Consider the following 23,759-nt stretch of genomic DNA (forward strand, 5'->3'; position numbering starts at 1 on the left):
CGTGCAGTTGCATGGCGCCATGGGAGAAGTTCCTCTCCACTTGGCATTCACAACCTCACCACCCACTGCCCACTGTTAACTCCGGCAGCAAGTGTGAGGTGCCAAGAAAGGCAGGGAAACAAGCTGCTGTCTCTGGCTGGGCTGGCCCATCCGTCTGGTCAGGGCCAGACATGCCCAGAGCCAAGTGGGGAACTTCCTGTAGGTGGGACTTCCTGTGCACGGACTTCCTGTGGGAGGACCGTCAGTCTTTGTGGGACCAAGAGAAGGGTGGCAGTGGGCCTTGGCAGTCCCTGCCAGGCACTTGCATCTCTTAGTTCCTATAGCCCTTACCCCTGCTCACTCTACTGCCCACCACCCACCAGCCAATCTCACTGTTCCTAGCCAGCAATGAGGCAATTAATGAGCTGCACAGATGAAGCCCTACGTTAGCTCCACAACGAGATGGGTAATAAACACAAACGTAAGTAAATATTTAAATAAAGAAATATAACGGATGAGTGAGGCATCCAGGGAATAAGCAGGACAGGGTAGATAAGACAGTGGAGACGTTGGGACTAGACCTGAGCTCTAGCTTTGGCTCTGTGGCTTGACACACAGTGTTAACTTTAGTCAAGTCACTCCCCCAGCTAGGAGCCGTCCTGAGTCAAGGAACCCGTGTGAGCAAATAAATGCTTCCAGGAGCATGGGATAAAAGGGGCACAATGAGTGACTTCACACAGCCCTGTGGCCAGTACTGTCTTTTCTTCCCTTAGTACTTGCCCTTAATGGGCCTGCTTAAGGAAGGCCCTGGGTCTCTAAGCCACTTCACCCAGGAAAGCAGCATTTGGTCACTGACACACAGAAGCTGAGGAGCCTCAGTGGGAAGGAAAAGAGTCAACCCTTGTGTGAGAGCACCTGGGGACTTTATACAGGTTCCTCCTGCTCTATGTATCTGGATTGGCTGCCTTGCCTTTCCTGGCTCCCTGACTCCTGTGTTCTACAGGATCATCAGCCAAAGAAACCACCTGCAGGGACCAGGTGGTGGTGCACCTGATTAAGCGCTCATATTACAGTGCACAAGGACCCAGGTTCAAGCCACTGGTCCCCCACTGCAGGGGGAAAGTTTCATGAGTGTTGAAACAGGGCTTCAGGTGTCTCTTTATCCCCCCTTTTTTATTTCTCCCCCTCCCCTCTCAATTTCTGTCTCTATCCAATACTAAATAAAAAATATATTTTAATAAAGAAAAGAAATGAAGTGACCTGCACACAAATCCTCATCTCAGGGTCATTTTCTGGAGGAGGCCAGCCTCTAAGAGAAATAGGGATCTTCAGGGAGGCACCAGCCCAGCCTTAGAGCTGAGAGGCTCCCTCTCAAGCCACCTGCTGTCACATAAAAACGTAGTATCTAGAGGAATGCCAGAAATCTGTGTGAGCTCTCCCAACTTGGAAAGCTTGGCAAGGGATTACAGTTAAAAATAAAAGGTGTGGCCCAACCAGCCAATCCGCAGGTCACATCCAGTCCTCAAGCTGCTCTCTGTAACCTGTGCCAGGTAAATATTTGCTGTTCGGCTTCAGTGCCAGAGATCAGGCCGACGGATGAAAGTTCCTCTTTCTAGCAAATTCTAGTCTGCAGCTATATCAGAATTGAGGAAGTGACAACAGAAAGTCCCAGTAGCCTTTGGGATAAGTTCCCCACCCTATTTCTTGGGTGCTGAACCTGCAGATGGGCCTTGGGGCCAAATGGAGGCAAGTCAGTGGTGCTCAACACGGTACAATGCTGGTCTGGGCAGGAGAAAACGCTGCCCATCCCATTGGGAGCACATATTCCTGAGGGCTGATATGAATCTCATAGTTTGTTTCTCATTAGACTATTGTCTCTTTGTAAATGGAGATATTGGTCCTGGAGGTAGCTTACAGAATAGAGCTTGTACTTTATGAGAATATGAGAACCTAAGTTTGACCTTTGGACACTGAGAGAAAGCTCCATGAATGGTGAAGTAGGATTGTGATGTCTCTCCTGTCTCTACCTCTTTATCCCCTCTCTTGCTCTTTTTATGTAAAATTAAAACTAATCTACCTGAAGCAGCAGACTTATGCATGTGAGAGGTCCTTGGAAGGGAATGCTCTGCTTTCTCTTTGAAAATAAAAATAAAAACTAACAAAAATATGGAAAGGATTGAGAAAAAAGGGCTCCCTTGGCACAGGGTCTGGTTTAGTGAAGAAAGCCTCAGTGCTATGGTTTCTCCTCTACCCAGTTCTCTTGTCCTCTCTCTATTTATTTGTTTATTTTGCATAGACAGAAGTTGAGGGGGGGAAAGGAAGAGGAAGAGAGGGAGAGGGAGAGAGAGAGAGAGAGAGACACCTGCAGACCTGCTTCATCACTTGTGAAACTTTTTTCCTGCAGGTGAGACTAGGGGCATTTTAACATATGTACTCTACCTGCTCACTCCCCCACCCCATATATATCATAGTCTAGAGAAGTGAAGCCCTGAAGACAGCAACAGCAAAACAAAAAAGAAAGAGAAATGCTATGTTTCATTTAGATGTCCCCTGCCCCCTTGAGTTGTCCGGGAAGTTTGCTAGTGTTCACCTCCACGTTGGCAAAGATGAGGTGAGACAAGATACATGACACCCAGAAGAACACCTAGAAATCGATACACAAGGCCCTCCACAGCCCAGTCTCAAACTCTGAGCATTCAGCAACCGCCTCACAACACAGACAAGGAAGAATCCTGTCACTTAAGGTCAAGCCCGCAACCCTGGGGTGAATAGAGTTCCAGCTGTGACCACGAATGACCTGATCCTGACTGCCCTGGACTCTGTGAGGAGAAAGTCCTTTCCCCTCCCTCAAGATATCAGGCAGGAACTATATGAGTAGAGAATTTACTTAAATGTGAAGCAGAGCTTGGAAGAGAGAGCTGAGGAGTAAAACAAGCTCCTGGGTACATCTAACAGTTGCTGAAGTCAGTTTCCCAGACTTCAACTATGAGAGCCAAATTCCCTCTCTTGGCTTAAGAGCCTGAGTTGCCCACACTGTTCACATGGTGATGATCACCCCTAACCCCTACACCTGGTAAAGCAAAGGTACTTTTTGAGCTGCCAGATCTGGAAAGCAGTGTGGTGCAGTATGTGCTAACTGGAACACCCCACCAAGGCCTGCACATGGGCTTCTGGGAATCTGTGATGCTGGCAACTGAGCAAATGTATAGAAATGCCTATTCAGGGGCTAGATGGTAGCACACCTAGTTGAGTGCACATGTTACAATATGCAACGACCCAGGCTCGATTCCCTGGTCCCTACCTGTAGGGGGAAAGCTTCACGAGTGGCGAAACAGGTCTGCAGGTATCTATCTTTCTCTCCCCCTCTCTGTCTTCCCCTCCTCTCTCCATTTCTCTCTGTCCTATCCAACAATGACATCAACAACAACAACAATAATAACTACAACAATAAAACAAGGGCAACAAAAGGGAATAAATAAATATAAAAAATGTTTTAAAAAAAGAAATGCCTATTCAAACATCTTCCTGGGGACAGAATACGTATCTCAAGGGGGAACACAATTCCCCCCATTTCTATTTGTAATTAATAATGGGTTACAAGATTGTAAGATTCCAGTGGCTATTTCCACACCACACCCATCACCAGAGTTCTGTGTCCCCACCTCCCCAGCTCCTAAAGATAACCACCATAGTTCTCATGAGTCTTAGAAACAGTTTGCTTGCTTTTTAATTTTTTTTCTCCAAGTTTATAAGAGCACCATTAGTCAAAAAGTTGTGGAAGAAAGATGCCCAGTGAGAAACAAAAAGTATGTATTTCTGCCAGGGACACTGCAAAATGACATGTCTTATGTCCCAGAAGGCACTTCTTAGGAAATGACAACCCTCACCACTAATCTCTTGCCATCTCAATGCTACCTCAAGGCTCAACCAGAGGCCACTGAGGCACCAGGCTTCTGTAGTTTCTACAAAAAGAAGGGTCAACATCCTTGGCGCCTGCTGTCTCAAATCTTATCTATTCCTCAAGGTCCAGCACCAGCCGGGGGTGTTCCCAAGAAAGGCTTCTGCCAGGGCACCGCCAATTTCAAGGATAGAACCTTGTCATTTCACTCTGTTTTCTGCTTAGTCTCACTCTTAATTGGGTGCTGTCATTTATTTGTCACAACTGTTTTGTCTCCTCTCTCCAGCTTGACTCTCAGCTCATTAAACTTGGATGGGTCTGTAGTATCTTTCCTGGGTCTGAGAGATGGAGGCTCAGCTGTTTTGGGAACTGTGCTGGGTACTAGAATCCCTGTCTCATGTCTGGGGCACACAGGCTTCTCAGAACTTCTCCCAAGACAAAACATAGGTCCCTACGTTTAGAAATGCCAACCCACACTGCCCAGTGTGTGAAAGTCCCCTCAGGTCTACAGCTATGAGTTTTGGGAAGTTCAACCAGTCTACTCCCTCCCAAACCCTATCTGCTTCTAGAAGGTACCAGCTCTTTTCCAGTCCCCATGACAGTTCCACCCCCTCCATCATCTCCTGACCTTTAGGAAGAGGAATTGGGTGTCCACGGGAGATCATATCCATGTGAATAGGTCTTTCCTCTTTCCAACTTTGAGAGGCTTTTCGTTGTTGTTGTTTGTTTGTTTGTTTCCTGAAACACAGTTATTTAGCAGTGGGGATAGAGGTAATCTGAAGACCAGAGGAGAGCCAAGGAGGTAATTCAATATGTCTGATGTCTCAAGGTCCTAGGTTCAGTTCCCAGGATCACCGCATCCCCATAAGCCAAAGCTGAATAGTGATCTGGTCTCTCTCTTTCTCTATCTCTCATAAAAATAAATGAGGACTGGGTGGTGGCTTATTCAATAAAACACACACGCTATCGTGTATGATGATCCAGGTTCAAGCTATTTGTTCTCACCGTTGGCCTGAGAAGGGAGTGGGGTGGGGAACTTCATGAACATCGGAGCAATATTTCAGGTATCTCTTTCACTGTGTCTCACACCCCTTATTGAAACAGAAAGAAAAAATTACCACCAAGAACAGTGGGTCAGTGGGTCTGTGCAGTAGTCCCATTGATAAGCCTGGTGCCAAATATATATATTTGTGTCGCTGTGTCATGTGCCTGGTTTGAGAGGTGGCCTCTGTATCTAACCTTTCCCGCTGTCACTCCTAGAAACCCCACCAATGTGCCATTAAACCACAAGGAGGGGAGAATGGCCAGGGTCCTGATTCCACAGGCTCAGCCTGCTGTGCCCAACCCTGTCCTACCAGGCTGAGCATGGGTCAAGGGGAAGGAAGACAGAACAAGGAGTCCTCAGCCCAGCTGCATCCATCTGAGCTGGCCTCAACGCCCAGGAGCTTCACTTGCTGCCAGGAAGCCCACTTGCCTTGCTCTCTCTCCAGCCAGAGCCCCCTCTTTCTGAGACCTGTCACAGCAGCCCTTCAAACCCATTTGACTGGATGGCAGCGCATCACACTGTCACCAACTCAGTTTTCATTAGGCGACTGCTTCTCTGTTAGCCTAGCCAAGCAGAAGAACTCAAACACATGCACAAATTAAATCGACATCCAAACTCCACCAATATACAAAGCAATTTAAATGATATTCATTAGAGCGATGACAAGCCCTGATGAGGCTTTCAGGAGCCGGGTCCTTCAGCTTTTGCCGACTCGGTTTCATGGTCACTGAGGCGGAACTCTAGCGACTGTACCTCCATTTTTTAAAAAAAAAGCTAAGAAAATGACTCCTCTCTGACACACCTACCTCATTCTAGCTTCCTCTCCTCCCTGTTCTGCCTGGGCCCAAGTTTACCCAGTTCTGGTTTCCACACACAGGGGCAGCCATGAACCTGAGAGTCACATAAAGGAAAAAGCAGTCACTCTGACTTCTTTTTCTATCTTCCTCCTTTTTTTTTTTTTTCCATAAATGCTCCAATTAAAACAGATTTCAGTTTCTCGTAATTTCATTTCACTTGGCCTGGGAGATCTCTAACTCACAATTATGACGGTCGTAAATGTGTCCCGGGAACCCTGCTGTGGGGAAAAAAAAATACTGGAAGGGAAAAGTTGAAGGGCAATAATTTTTAAAAACTTTGCCCCTCCCTCTCCTCCCCTCCAGTTTTAAAAAGTTGTTTCTGAAGTCCAGTTTGGGAGGTGGAGTAAGGTTACTCTTTTTTAAAAAGAGAGCTGGATGGCCTCTCCCTGAGGCTGCTCAAAGCTACGGTGTAGAACATGGGAGTCAAGGTGTTTGTTTGGGGTATGGTGGGGGGGGGGATCCACCAGGCCTATATGGCTGTGGGCACTGAGCCAGGGAAGCCTTAGAGCCACGTCTTAGTCTCTGTAGGTGATTCAAGTCCACTTGGGCAAAGAGAGCAGCATGGGCCCTGCTGGATTCACTGACAGCTGAGGGCAGAGTAAGGTCAGGACCATGTCTACTGGATCTCATGGCTTTGGAGTTGCAGCTCAGGTAATATCCACAGCAGGGGGAATGGTCAGCAGCTCCATTCACTGATGTCTGCACTCCATTTTATATATATATATATATATTTTTTTTTTTGGCTCAAGGTTAATTATATGTGTCCTTGGCTTTGATCTGAGATATCAGCACATGAGAATGTTGCCTGTGCCCATGTTGGCAAAATAAAGATTCCTAGAAATCTCTGCATGCTGGAAATGGACTGTTATCATTAAGGCATGAGTGCTTACTTAAGAAAATACTCCTGGGGCTGGCCAGTGGGAAAAGCCGGTAGAGCGTCTATGTTCCCATGCACCAATTCCCGGGTTCAAGCTCCTGCTCCCCAGCTACAAGGGGAGTAAATCTCCATGAGAAGTGAAGCAGTGCCACAGGCGTCTCTCTTCATCATTCTCCTCTTTTTCTCTCAATTAAAAATAATAATAATAATAAATGTGACCACCAGTAGTGGTGGAGTGATAGCATAGAACAGAGCCCCAGCAATACTTTTTTTTTCAGATATTTTTTTTTCTACCAGGTTATCACTGGGGCTCAGTGCCTGCATGACTACACCACTGCAAGTGCCTTTTTGTTTTATTTTTGCTTTAGATAGAGGGTAAAAAACAAATATAGAGAGATAGGTGGGCCAGGAGCTGGCGTACCCAGTTGAACTCACATAGTACTAAGTGCAAGGACCTGAATTCTAGCCCCGGGCTCCCCACCTGCGGGGGGGGGGGGGGATGTCATCTTTTCACAGCAGCAAAACAGGTCTGCAGGTGTCTATCTTTCTCTCTCCATCTCTATCTTTCCCTCCTCTCTCAATTCCTTTCTGTCCTATCCAATTTAAAAAAAAAATGGCTGCCAGGAGCAGTGGATTTGTAGTGCTGGCACTGAGCCCCAGCAATTACCCTGGGAGGAAAAAGAGAGAGAGAGAGAGAGAGAGAGAGAGAGAAGAGAATCTAAACACCACCCCTTTTTAATATATATTTATTTATTCTTTTTTGTTGCCCTTGTTTTATTGTTGTTGTTATTGATGTCATTGTTGTTGGATAGGACAGAGAGAAATGGAGACAGGAGGGGAAGAAAGAGAGGGGGAGAGAAAGATAGACACCCGCAGTCCTGCTTCACCACTTGTGAAGCGACTTTGCACCACCTGCGTTTAACCCATTGTGCTACTGCCCAACTCCCTAAATACCACTTCTTATGAAACTTCCCCATTGCAGGAATTCCCATGTGGTGGCTTGGGACTCAAACCCAGGTCCTAGAGCATAGTAATAATGTGTGTGTTAGCAGCTGAGCCATCTGCCAGCACTGAGGAAAGTTCTTTTTCATAATATTCTATCCAACCAAACTTCCAGTGACGGTGAATTGTCCAAACAAATAGTCACTAGCCACATGTGACTTCTGAGCACTTGAACTGTGGCCATTTCACCTGAGGAACTAAACCTTTCATTTTCACTTCATATAAACTGAACAGTGACAGGTAACTGGTAGCTGCTTTATTGGACAGCTTAGGTTAGACAGTAAACATCACTGTAGCCTCATTCCTGACAAGCTAATTGTGGATGTTAATCTCTGGTAAGAGGTCACCTTGCTTATCATCATTATCATCAGGAGTGATTTATTAAGGATATATTGGTGCATGACATTCTACAAAGGTGGCAGAAGAGCAGTTTCATCTTCGATCATGAAAATTTAATTGTTCAGAGAACAAACACCTGGCTGGTTGGACTAGGGAGTAGGACACTGAGCTTCCAGAAAGCCATGACTTTGATGGACATCACCCCCATGTCCAAAGCTGTGGTCTGACTTGAGGTATCATCAGACATCTAGCTTCTCTGTGTAACCATTTGGTCAACTCATTGCCTTAGTAGAGCAGATTTGGTTACAAATTGAAGGCATTTCCAGATGCCTGTGGAACTGTCAGAGGGTTGCTTGCCTTGAAAATTATCCTGCGGTGGCCTGTCCCATCCTTGGGGAAAGAAAATTAAAAACGGCACCCATGGATCCAACAGAGCGTCTTCTTCTGGCTTGGGGGAAAACTCAGCAGAGTGTGAGGAAAGGAAAATAAGCAGCTCCTTGCTAACAAAACCCTGTGTTTGATCACAGCTCTGCACTGATACTGGGAATTCAGCCCTTGGCTGAAGCCACAAGCCACACACACACACACACACACACACACACACACACACTTACTCACTCACTCACTCAAAGATGGGGTTTGTCAGAGAGCAGCTTTTATTCCCAGAAGCTTTATGCTAAGAAACAGAGCCTAAGCCTTACCAAAATGAATGGGATTGTTTTCCAGCTAACCATAGCATATTTTGCAAGGGCCAAATGCACCCTGAAATTGTGTGGATGTGCGGGCAGGAGGACCTTTTCATGCCTCCCGAGGTCAGCTGAAGGCTGGAAGGCATCAGCGGGCACTGGGCCCCGTGGGAAATGTGTTTTCAGAGTTGCTTTTGCCAAAGATTACACGTGCTTACTAATAAATCCCTGGGGGGGGAGGTTAGTGTTTCTATTACCAAAAGAATAACTATCTGGCAGAGTAAAAATGGTAATTTCTCCATTAGCTAAAAGGATAATAGCAATGATTTTAAAGTTAAAGTATTTATTATTAAAGAGTGGTGTTGGGGTTTGTGTGTTTTCATTTTTTATGATTGCTTCCCATAATACAAAGCGGATTAGTTCTGTGCTAAATAGTCAACAGGATAGCAGGCGCTTGCAATTTCCAGTTTCAAAAGAACTGCGCAGATGAATTTGGAAGGAAAAAAAAACAGCGTTGTCTGATTATTTATTAGTTTATTTGCTACTGGGTGGCTTAGAAATCCCCAGAGACAATTGTTTGAAGGCCAGATCTGCTCAGTGCAGCCTTGCTTCCCATCAGCAATTAAGCAGGTCCCACCACTTCCAGGCTGTCTTCTGTGTTCTGCTATCAAGACGAGGCTTAGCGCTCTCAGAGTTCTCCAGGTTATAGGGCCTTTCCAAGAAAGCTGGGAAGCCACTGTGTAGCATACTAGCTGGTCAGGGCTAGGGGGCCAGTGAAGTCCACTTACCGAAAGGTCTGAATGCAACACAAGGGATCCTTCCTTGGGATACAGGGGCCACATCCCCCTGTCCAGCTGGGGAGCCCTTCAGGGGACTCATGATGTCCAAAGACTCTTCAACAGTTAACCAATCTATGTTCCCATTTCTCTTTCCATTTGCAGGATGAAAACAGAAGGGAGATACCAAGGAGATCTGGGTCCTCCTTTTAACCACCCCTCTCTAACTCTGTAAGGTTTGGGTTAATTATAGAATTCTTGCTGCTGAAAACTTAAAAGATACACCACTGATATATATATATATATATTGCTGCTTCTTCTAAATGTTGACTGCAGCAAATAGCTAAGATGTGGCATATTGATTTCTTGTTGTGAAGTGAGCTGTTCAAGCTCCATTTAAGATTTTCATCTTGCATGTAGCCCTGAGCACATCATAGCACCATAAATTAGTTAAATTGCACATTTATCACAAATGTTATTTTAAGATACTGCGTAAATGTGATGGCTGGGAGATCTACGGTGGGACTGCAACAAGCGGGGGCGTGGGCATGGGCGGGGTGAGGTCGGGGTCACCTGCACACCTGTGATTAAAATCTCCCTCCCCTGACACACGCCCCTGCTTTCTGGCTGGGACACCCTGTTCCTTCCTCCGCTCTCATCCTCTATGAGTGTCAGTCCTAGAACCAGAGCACCCCTGCGTTAGGCTGGGATTGCAAGTCTAGCTCATTCTATGGCAGGCATAGCAGGACCATTCTGGACTGCGGATAAAAGACCCTTCAGGTATCAGCCTGCTCTCCAGCCTAGGGAGAGTTTGGTGGCCTTGGGAATAACTGATCCTAGACAGGGACCATGACAGTCCATGCTTCTTTGAAGGGATCCTCATGGTGACAAATTACGTTTGCACTCCTGACTAGGGCCCTCAACTTCCCCATGACTGTGCTTCCTCTAGTGGTAAAAATTAATTTCTGGGCTCCATTAATAGGAAGAGTACTTTTTCTGCTATGAGTCCCAGGTGTCAGATGAATGCTACAACCTGCTACCTACCTACGTTGGTTATAAATCCTCATTTTTATACCCAAATGGAGAAGTCCCAGAGATAATTCTGGGAATGGGATGAGGAGGAGATGGGCAGAGTGTCAGGTTCTTTTTCCAAACTGTAAAGGGGTGGGTGGGGGGTGGGGGTGGTGGGGGGAGCCGCCATCACTTGTACAAATCCCATCTCCCTTCAAGCCACATGGGCCCTGGTGGTGATGGAAGTGTTGTCAGTTTAATCTGTTAGACGCAGGACTTTGGATTCTAATAAACCAATGCTATATTTAACCTGTGAAAAATTCAAGAGTGGAAATCTGGGCTCCAGGATGTGAAGATGCGGAAGGCACGGGAGGGAGGGTGTCTCTGTCCCCTGAGCCAGGTTCCAGGGGGTCCCCCTTCACAGGGAAAGGCATCCATATACCCAGACTCCTTCCAGGTAAAGGCCAGGAGAGGAAAGAATGGTTCAGAAAGGGATGTGGGGGGTGGAGTGGTCACAAGATCAGGCAGGGAAAGGTCAGCTATCCTAAAGAGGAAATCCTTTCAGGTTTGTGGTCACTGTCTCATGAGCAACACTGAGACAAACACAGCTCAGCTGCACTCCTTGTTTGCCAACCCCCCATTTAAAACTCCAGTGAGGTTCTCTCTAAAATCCCAGAGTGCGATGGCTCACCGACAGAAAGTAGAGCAGACAGAAAAATTTGGACTCATTGTGACATAAAGGGGTGGGGACGAATGAAAAAGGAAAAAAAAAATGGAGGCGTGTTGCCTAACTTCTCTAAAAAGGCTTCATTTAATTTACTTTTTTAAATAAAAGAGGTTTTCTTTTCCTTTCTTTCTTTTTTTCTTTCTTTCTTTCTTCCTTTTTTTTCTTTAAGCTGGGGCATTTTATGTATTACACAGATGTAACACATCTCTCATTTGTATAATTCTAGGTTAGGAGCTCCGGTTCCACATAACGGCGAGAGGAGTTTGAAGATAGTAATAAAGGTATTTTACAATTTTTACAGGATGTTCCCAGCATTTTGTTGGCATGATTTTCTGAGGCTAATAAAAGCTTGTGATTATCATAGAAATGTGCTCTCCCCACTCCTCCTGTGAATGGGTATATTCCCGGCCCATTCTATCTCATTATCTAGGGTGACTTTAGCACAGGAGAACAAGTCCTGGACTCCAGAAGCTACCTGCCCAGCTTGGCCCTGCTGCTTACTTGCTATTTGAGAATCCTGAATCCACAGCAAGGAACCGCCCAGCACAGAGGCTTCCAAAGACCTTTCTTCCCCATCCGCCTCCTGCCAGGGCTCAGGGCCCGGATTTCTCACAACCACCAGAGAGAGGTCAAACCTCGGCCTCTACCCCAGCCACCAGGCCGGACTTGATTCCTACTACCTAGTATTCAACCCTATCACTCTGTTCTCCCAGAGATCAGCTAAACTCTTGTGAATGTCCTCCTTTCCTTTATATTTTTATTCTTTGGAGAGGGAATGCAGCCCAGGCCGCCGCTGCTGCTGCTGCTGCTAAGCCAGTGCTCGCTGTTTTCCAAACGACAAAGTTCACTCAAACTCTCCTGATTTACGGGCGGCTTCTGACTGCCAGCACCTGGCAGACACGGCAACCAACTCAGTCATAAACAGATCGCATACAATTTAATTTTAATGTGCTCGTTAGTCGTAGCACATTTCAGAAATAATTGTGAACGCAACACCAAATTATAGCAAAAAGACAATTTTAATGCTGCCGTAGAAAAAAGGGTTATATGAAGAGTCACATAATGGTGGTTCATTGTCAACAACAAAACAGGGCACAGAGTGTGTTACAGTGTCTGTGCTGTTTACATGCCAATATTTTATACATAGGTTCTCATATGGTGTCAGCTGTCAGTTACTTCTGCAAATTAACTGCCAAAAATGGAGAAGAACAGAATCACTTGGAGAGCCGGTAACCACGGGTTACCTTTCATAAGCCTAAAGATAAAGCTGCAGTGTGGGATCTTGGGAGAATAATTAGGAAGAACAAAACAGAAAGTTACCAATGGAAATAAAAAGGCATCCTACAATAAGGAAAAGCAACCAAGAGGGCTTATAAATAAGTGAAAGAGGTTGTATCACAGAATGCCTCATGACTTTTAAGCAAAGTATTACAGTACAAACATTTTAAAGGCTTTATCAATGTTTAGGAAATACAGTACAAGTTCTTTTTTTTTTTTTGTCCTTTTTTTTTCCTTTTCAAATAGACTTAACCCTTTGAGCACTGAGTTTATTTTTGAATGTTCTTTGATTTCTAATAAATACCTTTAAAAATCATGTGCAAAATAGTTATGATGTCTGCCACGGATGTATTTCCTGGCCTCATTTATTCAGACTGCTCAAAACAAATGATAACATGGTGCTAATAAATATGTATAATTTAAACATGAACTTCTATCAATATAAATGTACTGTATAGCAAAACAAACAATCATACTTTGCTTTCAGATAACGTTTCTGTATACTTTATAAATGCTATCTGTGGTATCTTCTGTATAATTTACAATGTTTGCATGTAAAAAAAAAAATCCATAGACCTTAAAAAAAAAAAAAAGAAATATACACTATACATAGGCACAGCTTCTGCCCAGAGCATAGCAGGTACATAAAACACTGTTGCTATAAATGCAGAAAAAAAAAGGTCATTTTTAACCACAATCACATTTTTCGTAAGAGAGTCTGAAATCTATACAATATATACATCTATGTTTCAATGTGAAAATAATATTCTTTTAAATTTCAAGGCGTGTTATACCCCTGCAGACCTGCATAAATGGAGGTTCGTATTATAACTAAGCTGGTAAGGAGTTTTTTTTTTTTTTAAAAAAAAACAGAGCTTCATACATTATTATTATTAATTATTATTATCATTATCTTTTTCTTTTTTTTTAACCAAATTAATGCAAAAGTGCTTCAAAGTACTCAGAGGGCTAAAGATGAAAGGGTGAGAAACGTCAGCACACTCCAACCGTGTGTGGAGAAAGTGTGCCCGACTTTTGTTATCAATGCTTAATTAAACTGTCTGTTAATGCATGCAGCTTGAAGCATCAGGACGATGCTCACAACTAAATCCCATTTACACAAAGTTCCAAACACTTACCACTGCGTTTTAACCTTCATAGTTTACCAGTAACAACAGCTGAGTATGCACCTCTATTAAACACTGTACAGTTATACAAAAAAATGGTCCAGCCCAGAGTGATGCTCTGCAGGTAACATAAGAACATGTGCCAAGAACAAGACAGAGGGGCCCTAAGGTGCCTGCAACAGTTTTCCCTCAAAGCAAAGTACAGTCATTGTCATCAAAAGCAAACGCTACTGCTTCTCCAGCTCCGAAACATACAGGAGGTGGTCTTCTGGCGACTTCCCGTGCGTTTTGCTAAGGTGGAGTTTCACGGCATGCTTGCTCGCAAAGGTCCGATTGCACAGTTTGCACTGGTAGGAGGTCCCCAGGTCCTCCTCGGGAGAGGACGTCCCCAGTTTCTCTGAGGGCGACTTGGTTTGTGCTATCTGATTGTTAATCTGTTCGGTGGACAGTTTGGACAAGTCCCGGAGCCGGAAGCCCAGGTGTGACTCTAGGTGACTGATGTACGTGGAAGGAGTCCTGATTTGTGATGCGCAGTCATTACAAAAGAACACGGGGTGGCCGGTGTCCAAGTTTTTGAGGAACTTTGTTCCACCTGTCCTCCGCAGCTGGTATTTCACATTGGCCAGCCAGTGGCTGATAGTGGTCATGGAGAGCCCGGTGAACCTGGAGATGTGCATGCGCTCCTGGGGGCTCAGGTCTGACATGATGTACTTCCCCTCGGATGTCTGCCGGAGGCTGGCCGCAAACTGGGCCTGCAGGATCAGCAGGTGCTGGGGGTTCCAGTTTGACTGGCGGCCCTTCCTCTTCTGCGCGGGTGTCGCCTCCTCAGCCTCCTCCAGCGTGGCCCCGTCAATGTCAGACTTCTCGGAGATGCTGGAAGGAGTGGAGGACTTTGACGTGTGGCTCTCTGTCAAGTTCTTCAGCATATCGGATATATCTGACAAGGCATTCTCGCGCAGTGGCGAGGTTGACATGAACGATACCACGGCAGATGTCTTCCCCGTTGTCACCGTGGAGGAGGAGGTTGCCGGGGACGCGGATGCGGGTGACAAAAGCACTGAACCCAGAGAGCAGCCTTTGTCACTCTTCCCTTTTGTCAGGTCTATGGGCTGGTCATTGTTGACATGGTAGAAGTAGCGGTCGAGGTGGTCAGCCTTCTTGGACTGCAGGGGCGGTGGCGTGGCCACGGCGGCCTTCTCGGCCAGGCTGTTGCTCATCTTGAAAAGCATGCTCATGGGGTCCAGGGCAGGCAGGGAGGGCTTGGCGGCCTTGCCCAGGTGGATGTTCATGACCGACTGGAGAGCACTCAGGGGGTTCACAAAGGGCTGCTCGGGAGGGTGGTCGGTGATGATGGCTGTGCTGCTGCTCAGGCCCCCGGCGCTGCCGCTCAGGGGCTTCACCAGCTCTTTGCCGTTCTCCAGTGGCTCGGCCGCGGGGGGGCTCCCCTCCTTGCTCCCCTCTCGCTGGGGGCTGGGGCTGTCCTCCTGGCTTTTGAAGCCGCCGTCGCTGGATGCCTCCATCTTGACGGGTTCGCTGACCTCACTGCTGCACGGGGATGGGGTGGCCCGTTTCGGGGGCGACAGCTTGCCCTCTGGCTCCTTCATCTTCTCCTCCACCTTGGCGACTTTCTCTGTGACTTTCTTCACCAGCTCCTCCATGGCGTGGAAGTTGGTCTTGGGCATGGGTGAGGTCTGGCTGCTGGCAGGGGAGACCAGGGTCTGGTTTTTCATGGGTGAAATCATCTCGCTGTTGCCAAACATGGGCTTCAGGGGGGTGCTTTTCCCCGATGAGCCCAGGGATAGCTTCATCATATTGGGGAGCTGGTAGGCGGCATGGATGCTGGGGTAGCCGCCCCAGCTGGGGGTACCATTCTGGGCCTTGTTGATGGCGGATGTGACTGTGTTTTCGAGGGATTTCAGGATATCCAGGCCCCCCTTGGGGCTCTCTTCTAAGTCATTTTCCGTCAAGTAGTGGTACTTGGAAGAGATGTCGTACTTCTCTTCCTCTTCGCTCGGCTTCTCCTTCTCCTTAGGCTTCTCCTCCGTGATTGCCTTCTCCTTGTCTACTTCTTTCTTGACCTCCACCACGCTAAGTTTTGGGGAGACGCTGGCGGGTGTGGTGGAAGGGGATGTGAATGTGGTGGCGGCCAGGGGCACGGACTGCACCTTCTCATCCAGCAGGGTGGTGATGGTGGGCGTGACGGGCGTCTCCATGATGGGCTTCCCCTTCTTCATGGCCGAGTTGGTGACCTTGATGAAGTGGCCAGTGACCATCATGTGGGCTGTGAGCTCCTGCAACGTGTCGTGAGAGCTGCCACACTCCATGCACTTGAGGATCTGGGACTTGCGGGCCTCAAAGTGCCAGGCGTAACTGGCCCCGTTCTGGTGGCCGTAGCGGTTATTCGGGGTGATGTAAGGGTTGGAGTTCTTCTGAAGTACATCACTCGTGTCCACCATGGCAGCTTTGGGGGTCCCGCCAGTGGAATCCGGGGAGCTGGGGAGCTCCAGCTCTAGGGATGCTTTCTTCCGGGCAGCAGTGGTAGCCGGGATGATTTTGGCAGCTACGGGAGTGACGGGTTCCTTCAGAGGCACTTTTTGGTAGTGTTTCGTTTTGATCATGTGGACGCTCAGGTCCTGCAGGGACTCGAACGAGTGGCCGCAGTACATGCACTTCAACACCTTCTGGGCATCCTCCTTCCCTTCCATCTCCAGCAGGGAGCGTTTGCGGGGCTTGGACCAGCGCTTGGGGTTGTTGTTGTCGGTCTCGTGGTTGTCATCGCGGTAGTGCCCGGTCTCATTCATGTGCACCGTCAGCTCCACCAGGGTGTCATAGGCTGCACTGCAGTCCTTGCAGCGGAACTTGCTGGCACCGGTAAAGATGGAGCCGTAGAGCTTGCTGCTCTGGCGGTAGAGCTGCACAGTGCTGAAGAGGCTGGGCTCAGGCAGCATGCGGCTCTGGGACACCTGCTGCAGGGTCTTGGCCATGGCACTCTGGTGCCAGTCAAAGCTGCCGCTGCCGCAGCTGCTACTGCTACTGCTACTGCTACTGCTGCTGCCGTTGTTCTTCTCTGAGGAAGGCTGGTGCAGGTTGAGGTTGAGGTTGGACCAGTAAGAGTTGGACAGGAAGTTGTTGTACACGGCCTTCATCTGCTCCAGGCTGTCTGACACCGTCGTGTCTTCCAGGGGGACCGCCACCTCCTTGGTCTCTTCCTCGTTCTTGATGGAGCTGCTTTCAAAGTCAGCCATGCGGTCACTGGTCTCACTGATGTGTGACTCGCTGTCCATTTCGTGGCTGGAAAACTCAGCAGCCGGGGAGTTCTGGTAGCTGGGGCAGGGCTTACTGAGCTCCTTCTCCGGGCACATGTACTTGGCCGAGGGCTCCCCATCTGCTGTCCGCTCTTCCGGGTCTATATCATCTTCCACCAGAGCAGCAGCCTTTAACTCATCTGAGACATAGGCTGTCGTGATTACAGGTGGGAGAATGGGATGGGCAGGGCAGAAAGGGGCGGACAAGGAGGAGAAAAAAGAAGGGAAGGGGGGAAACAAAAAACAACAGTGTTAGTGACTGCTGTTCTTACCTAGAATATTTTTTTGGTTCTTGGGGAAAAGGCAGCAGGGTAGATGGGCACATTTATTTGTAAAATTAAATAGTTAAAATGTGGTGTTTCTTTGGAGCAAAAAAAAAAAAAAACTGCTCTTCAAACATAATTTGCCACCTTATTCTTCTCAAGGGGCAACAGCTTGAAATTAAAACTAAATTTGAAATTAATGAAGCACATTCTGGAGGTGGCATTCATTTCTAAAGTAATAAATTACTTGTATCAACCTCAGAGACAGCAGTTCCTGTCTGTCAATTAATATGTCTTATGCTTCTCCTACCCCTAATGCATTTCTTAACAGACAGATTCACAATTTAAATTAAGCAAGCATTTTTTACTCATTACATTTTTGAGGCTCAATCTTTAATAAATATAAAGTACAAAAACATCAATAAAAATTTTACGAAGGCAAAAGAAAGTATATCAATTGCAATAAATTAAAAACAAGGTTTATAGGTTTTTTTTTTCTTCTTCTTCCTTTCTTCTGAAAAAGAAGCCTGGCCTCATGAATGATTAGAGGAAGTTTTCTACCAAGGGAAAAGGGCTGGTTTGTTCCAATTGGGAAGGGAGACCCCCCAACTGGCCTGCACAGAGGCTGGTCCCTGGCCCCTACTTGTAAGCTCAGCCATTTTGCATGTACGTGCGCGTGCACGTACGCACACGTGCGCGCACACGCACACACACACACACACACACACACACACACACACACACACACTCCATGCAGAATTATGTCAGAACAAGTTCAGGAAAATTGGTATGCGGTACTCATTCCTGCTGTATAAATATATACAAGACCTTCCAGTGGACCTTACAAATGTCAAAGTGTTTGCTCTTTAGACTACTTTGTCAATATTTACTCAGCATAAGCTTCCTGGGCATCCAACAGGGATACTGTCTTCCTGGAAGCCAAGTAGCTGGGGCTACACCTCTAGCCTGTACTTCCCAAGCAGCTGGAGGGCAGGGCTGAGTGGCTGTGGCTTCTAGAAGATTTGACACAAGGAAGTGACTCCACTAGGTATGGACCTCTTACCAGGATTTGCCTGCTTCTAAAACCAGAGATGGAGTGATCTTGGGAATTCCCAAGTAGGTGTGGCCATTCCTCTGCTAAATATAAGTTTTAAATTGGAAAAGAGAGAGAAATGACTTCCTGTCATGCCTCAACACCTGTCTGCTTCAAAAGACCCACATGAGTTAGGTGGCTGGAATGCTGCAGTGCTAATAGCATAGCAGAAAAATAAATAAATAAATAAATAAATAAATATGAAACAACTCTTTTTTTTTTTTTCCTCCAGGGTTATTGCTGGGCTCGGTGCCTGCACCATGAATCCACCGCTCCTGGAAGCCATTTTCCCCCCTTTTGTTGCCCTTGTTGTTGTAGCCTCGTTGTGGTTATTATTATTGCCATTGTTGATGTCGTTCGTTGTTGGATAGGACAGAGAGAAATGGAGAGAGGAGGGGAAGACAGAGGGGGGGGAGAGAAAGATATAGACACCTGCAGACCTGCTCCACCGCCTGTGAAGCAACTCCCCTGCAGGTGGGGAGCCAGGGGCTCGAACTGGGATCTTTACGCCGGTCCCTGAGCTTTGCGCCATGTGCGCTTAACCCACTCCACCACCGCCCAACCCCCGAAACAACTCTTAAAAAGTTTTGTGGGGCTGGGTGGTAGTTCACCCTGTAGAATGCAAGTCACTGTATTTGAGGATGTGCGTTTCAGGTCCTTGGTTCCAATGAGAAAGCTGCACAGGCAATAGAGCAGGCGTTTCTTCTGTCTCATTCTCTTATCTATTTCTGTCTTTTGCCCTCTAATAAAAAAAAAAGTCTCAGGGAGAGGTCAAATTGTCCTGCAGGCATCCAACCTCAGAGATAACCCTGGTGGCAAAAAAAAAAAAAGAGAAAGAAGAAGGAGATGGAGAAGAAGATGAAGAAGAGGAAGAAGAAGGAGGAGAAAAAGAAAAGAGAAGGAGAAGAAAAATCTTTGTAGATGTATGTTTATAAATTTAAAATTTTTTTCCCTGGATTCATTTCACACTATGAAAGAGCAGTGAAGGACCTGAGAGTTCGATGGGTAGGGCATATGCCTTGCCATGTGGGTGACCCAGGTTCATGTCTTGGAACATTACTAGAGTTTCCTCCAGTACTGGAGGGTCTTACCCTCTCTATGTCTCTCTCTGAGTAAAAAAGCAGATGGGTGGGGCAGAGAAATCATACATTAATGAGATATAACACCCCCCAAACACATATACACACCTCAGTGAAACAGCTCAAGGGTGAAGGGATCATTTAACATTAGATCACAGAAACTGCACGCCTGAAGTCTTAGAGGTTCCCAGGTTTAATCTTAGCATTGCCATATGTCAGAGCTGATGGTGCTCTGGTTACATCTCTCCCTCCCCCCCTCCTCTCTCCCCTTCCCTCCCTCCCTCAAAAGAACTAAAGAACAAACAAAAACCAAATAACTCAAACAAGACTCGTTAAGTCCAGCTTTGTGCCAAGATTTCCTTTTCTTTCTTTCTTTCTTTCTTTCTTTCTTTCTTTCTTTCTTTCTTTCAAAATATTTTTTACTCATTTACCAGTGGTTTACAAACTTATAAGATTGCAGGGATATACTTTCATACTCATATACATGTGTGTATGTTTGATTCACTCAGCCTTTTACCACCAATCAACCTAAATGTCCAAGGACAGAGGACTGAATAATACAGTTATGGGATGTTTGCTCAACAGAATACTACTCTGAAATTAAGAAAGATCAGATTATATCCTCTGGGACACAGTGGATGGCACTGGAGATGATTACGCTAAGTGAAATGAATAAAGAGGTGAAAGACTACTGGCTGCCTTCACTCATATGTGGAATATAGATAACAAAAGCAAGCAAACTTGCAAAATATAGTAACCAAAGTGTCTCTTAGATTTTATGAAAACTATGGCGCTTATCAGAGAGAGGTGGGACACAGCAGTGTCCAAAGTTTTGTTTCTTTTCTTTCTTTCCACATCCCTTGGACTTTACTGCTCTGGGATGACATTTTAAAATAGATAGAGGGAGTCAGGAGGTAGTGCAGCAGGTTAAGTGCAGGTGGCACAAAGCACAAGGACCAGTGTAAGGATCCCTGTTCGAGCCCCCAGCTCCCCACCTGCAGGGGAGTCGCTTCACAGGTGGTGAAGCAGGTCTGCAGGTGTCTATCTTTCTCTCCCCCTCTCTGTCTTCCCCTCCTCTCTCCATTTCTCTCTGTCCTATCCAACAACAACGACATCAATAATAACTAGAACAATAAAAAAAGGGCAACAAAAGGGAATAAATAAAATGAATAAAATTTTAAAAAATAGATAAGATAGACAGACAGATAGATAGACAGACAGACAGACAAGGGAAGACAGGCAGGAAGACATCACAGTGCTAAAATTTCTTCAATGCACTGTGATTCTGCCTCAGAGCTGGATCATGGGTATGGCAAAGTAGACACACTATCCAGGTGAGCTATACTGACAGTCTAGAATGACAACATTTCCCTTCCCCTTCCCATCCCCTCCCCTCCCTTCCCTTCCCCTCTGCCTCCCTCCCCTTCCCCTCCTCCTCCCCATTTCCCTCCCTTCTTTATTAGATAGAGATAGAAAAAATTGAGAGGGAGAGACATGATGAAGGAGGTACAGTACCGCTTTACTGCTCATGAAGCTTTGAAGCTTCTCCCTTGTAGGTAAGGACCAGAGGCCTGAACCCTGACCTTTTGAGCATTGTAACCTGTGCACTCCACCAGGTGTGCCACTCCCAGGGAGGTTCTTTGGTGGCCAAAAGTGAAAGCAAGTACTGAAAAAGGACAGTAATAAAAGCTATTCCACTCTTCCTGCACGTTCCTCAGTTTGTGAACCATTCTGGAAATCCCACCTGGCATATTCCAATAGTCTGGAAGGTCTGGGTCAGGGAGTGGGGTGACCCACTGCTAAAGTTTGCCAGCAAGAGTCCATGATAGAGCACTGGAGGTTCCTTGTCCCAGGAATCCTCCCAAGTCCTTGACCAACAAGGTCACCTGGTAGTCCTAATAGGGGGACCCAGGGAATGGCCAGAGTGTGGGGGGGTTTGGGGGGTAGGTGTCTATATTCTTCTCAAACAGGTAAGAGCAGGATGAACAGAATAACTAGATGAGTGAACGAGTCTGCAGCAATGCAACAGGTGCCCACGTAGGGATTTTCAACAAAGAAGTTTCATTTTGAACACCAACTATGGAAAAGGAGGAGGGAAGCACAAAGGTGTCTCTGCAGTTAAGATACAAGAAGTCCTTGTGACCCAGGATACCCTTCTGGCCCAGAGAGGTCCCTCTGAGAGGCATCTATCTGCAGCATCAACGTTCTGTTCTTGTGAGAGCTCCCATGGAGTCAGGTCTGGGAGAGGCAGGAACCCAGAAATGGCCCCAACATAAAGCTCCACAGAACACCAGCTAGCTGGAAGTGAAGGCCAGGGCGTCTGACTCATGGCACAGAAGACAGTAGCTCAGAGAAAGCCCGTTGAACTACAGCATTGTAATCTTATAGTCCTGTAGTCTATAATGAATCGCAAATAAAAAAAAAATGATTAAAAAAATAAAAAGAAGAAAGAAGGAAGGAAAGAAAGAGAAATCCTAGCAGGCTGTGAAGTGACACAGTGGTCAAGCACTGGACTCTCAAGTATGAAATCATGAGCTTAATCCCTGGCATTGCTTGTGACAGAATGATGCTCTGGTTCTTCCTTGCCCCTCCCCTTCCCCTTCCCCTCCCTTCCCTTCCTCTCCCCTCCCCTCCCCCCTTCTCTTCCTCTCCCTTCCCCTACCCTTCCCCTCTCTTCTCTTCCTCTCCCTCCCCTCCCCTTCCTCTCCCTTTCTTTCCTTTCTCTCCCCCCTCCCCTCCCCTCTCCTCCTCTTCCCTTCCCTTCTGCTCTCTTTCCCTCCCTACCCCTCCCCTCCCCTTCCTCTTATTTTTTTTTTAAAATTGTGGTTTTTTTTGTTAGTTATTATTGATGTTGTTGTTGAATAGGACAGAGAGAAATGGAGAGAGGAGGGGAAGACAGATGGGGAGAGAAAGATAGACACCTGCAGACCTGCTTCACGGCTTGTGAACCGACTCCCCTGTAGGTGGGGAGCCTGGGTCTCAAACCAGGATCCTTATGCTGGTCCTTGCACTTTGTGCCACTTGCACTTAACTCCCATGCCTCTTATTATTAAATAAATAAAATCTAGGGAAAAAAAAGAAAAAGAAAATAAAGCTCTTCAAAGAATATCAAGTTCCATGACTCTATGCTGATTCCCATTCCAGGGTCTTTACCATTCTCAGTAAAATTTCTTTCTTTCTCTCTCTCTCTCTCTTTTTCTTTTTTTCTTCCTTTCTTTTTTTCTTTCATTCCACCAGGATTATTACTGGGACTTGGTCCCAGCACTATCAATCCACCACTTCCAGTGGCCTTTTTTTTTTTTTTTTTTTTTTACTTTACTTTCTTTCTTTCTATTTTTTTTTTAATAGGACAGAGAAAAATTGAAAAGGGAGATGGAGATAGAGAGGGAGAGAGAAAGAGAGACACCTGCAGACCTGCTGCACTACTTATGAAGCATTCCCCCTGCAGGTGGGGACTGGGGACTTGAACCTGGGTCTTTCTACATAGTAAAATGTATACTAAACCAGACACACCACCACCTGGACCTACACAGAGAGTTTCACTTGCGACACAGAGAGAATCCACAGTGCTACCCCAGTACATGCAGCAACAGAGGTCAAACCAAGAACTTCACACATGCCATCTTTTGTTTATTTTTATTTTTTATATTTGTCTATCTATCTATCTATCTATCTATCTATCTATCTGGATAGAGACAGCCAGAAATTGAGAGGGAAGGGGTAATAGGGAGAAAGACAGAGACACACTTGTAGCACTGCTTCACCACTCATAAATCTTTCTCCCTGCAGGTGGGAGACTGGAACGAACCTGTGAACCTGGCGGGGGGTGGGGGGGTGGGGGGAGGGCTGGAAACTGGGTCCTTGCATATTGTGACATGCGCACTACTCAACCACCTGGCCTGATTCACACGTGCCTGATTCTGACTCTCTACTGGCTGAGAGTCAGTTCTACAGATACTTTCTGAGCATGCATATGGGTCCCATGTACCACTATAATCTGGGCAGTGTGGCTTTTCATGATCTCGACTCACGTTTCCCCGTTTGTACAAGACAGAATATTACAGTCAGGTCTTCCCTTCTCTGTTTCTCTACTTTAACAGAGTTTCTGAGACAGGGGAAAGAACTGACACACACAGCAGTTCCCCTGCTTCACTCTCTCCCTATGTACGCCACTCCCTCAGGAGCAGATACTCAAGTGTCCAGGCTGCTCTTCCTCCTATTTCCTCCCAGACTAGTCAGAAAGAAGAATTTTTAGACCCCGGAACAGTGTTCCAGATCAGATAAGGGAGGAGCATTGGTGGTGGTGGTGGTGGTGGTGGTGGTAGTGGTGGAGAAATATCGGGCTGTTGGAAAAGTCATGATGCATTTTTGCACCAAAAAACCAGAAAACACATGTCATGACTTTACCAAAACCTTC

At 46.5% G+C, this 23,759-nt stretch overlaps 1 protein-coding gene across 1 annotated transcript in view; it reads right to left on the minus strand.

Annotated features, from left to right (window-relative positions):
- Positions 1-12,197: 12,197 nt before the first annotated feature.
- Positions 12,198-23,759, minus strand: part of TSHZ3 (teashirt zinc finger homeobox 3) — an 89,880-nt gene continuing 78,318 nt past the window's right edge. Inside the window, exon 2 of the mRNA XM_007539457.3 lies at positions 12,198-17,059. Within this exon, the coding sequence (XP_007539519.1) occupies positions 13,830-17,059 (3,230 nt within the window). The 3' untranslated portion in view covers positions 12,198-13,829. The remainder of the gene's footprint in view (positions 17,060-23,759) is intronic.

Source organism: Erinaceus europaeus, chromosome 2 (assembly GCF_950295315.1).
Source record: "Erinaceus europaeus chromosome 2, mEriEur2.1, whole genome shotgun sequence".
Lineage (NCBI taxonomy): Eukaryota > Metazoa > Chordata > Mammalia > Eulipotyphla > Erinaceidae > Erinaceus > Erinaceus europaeus.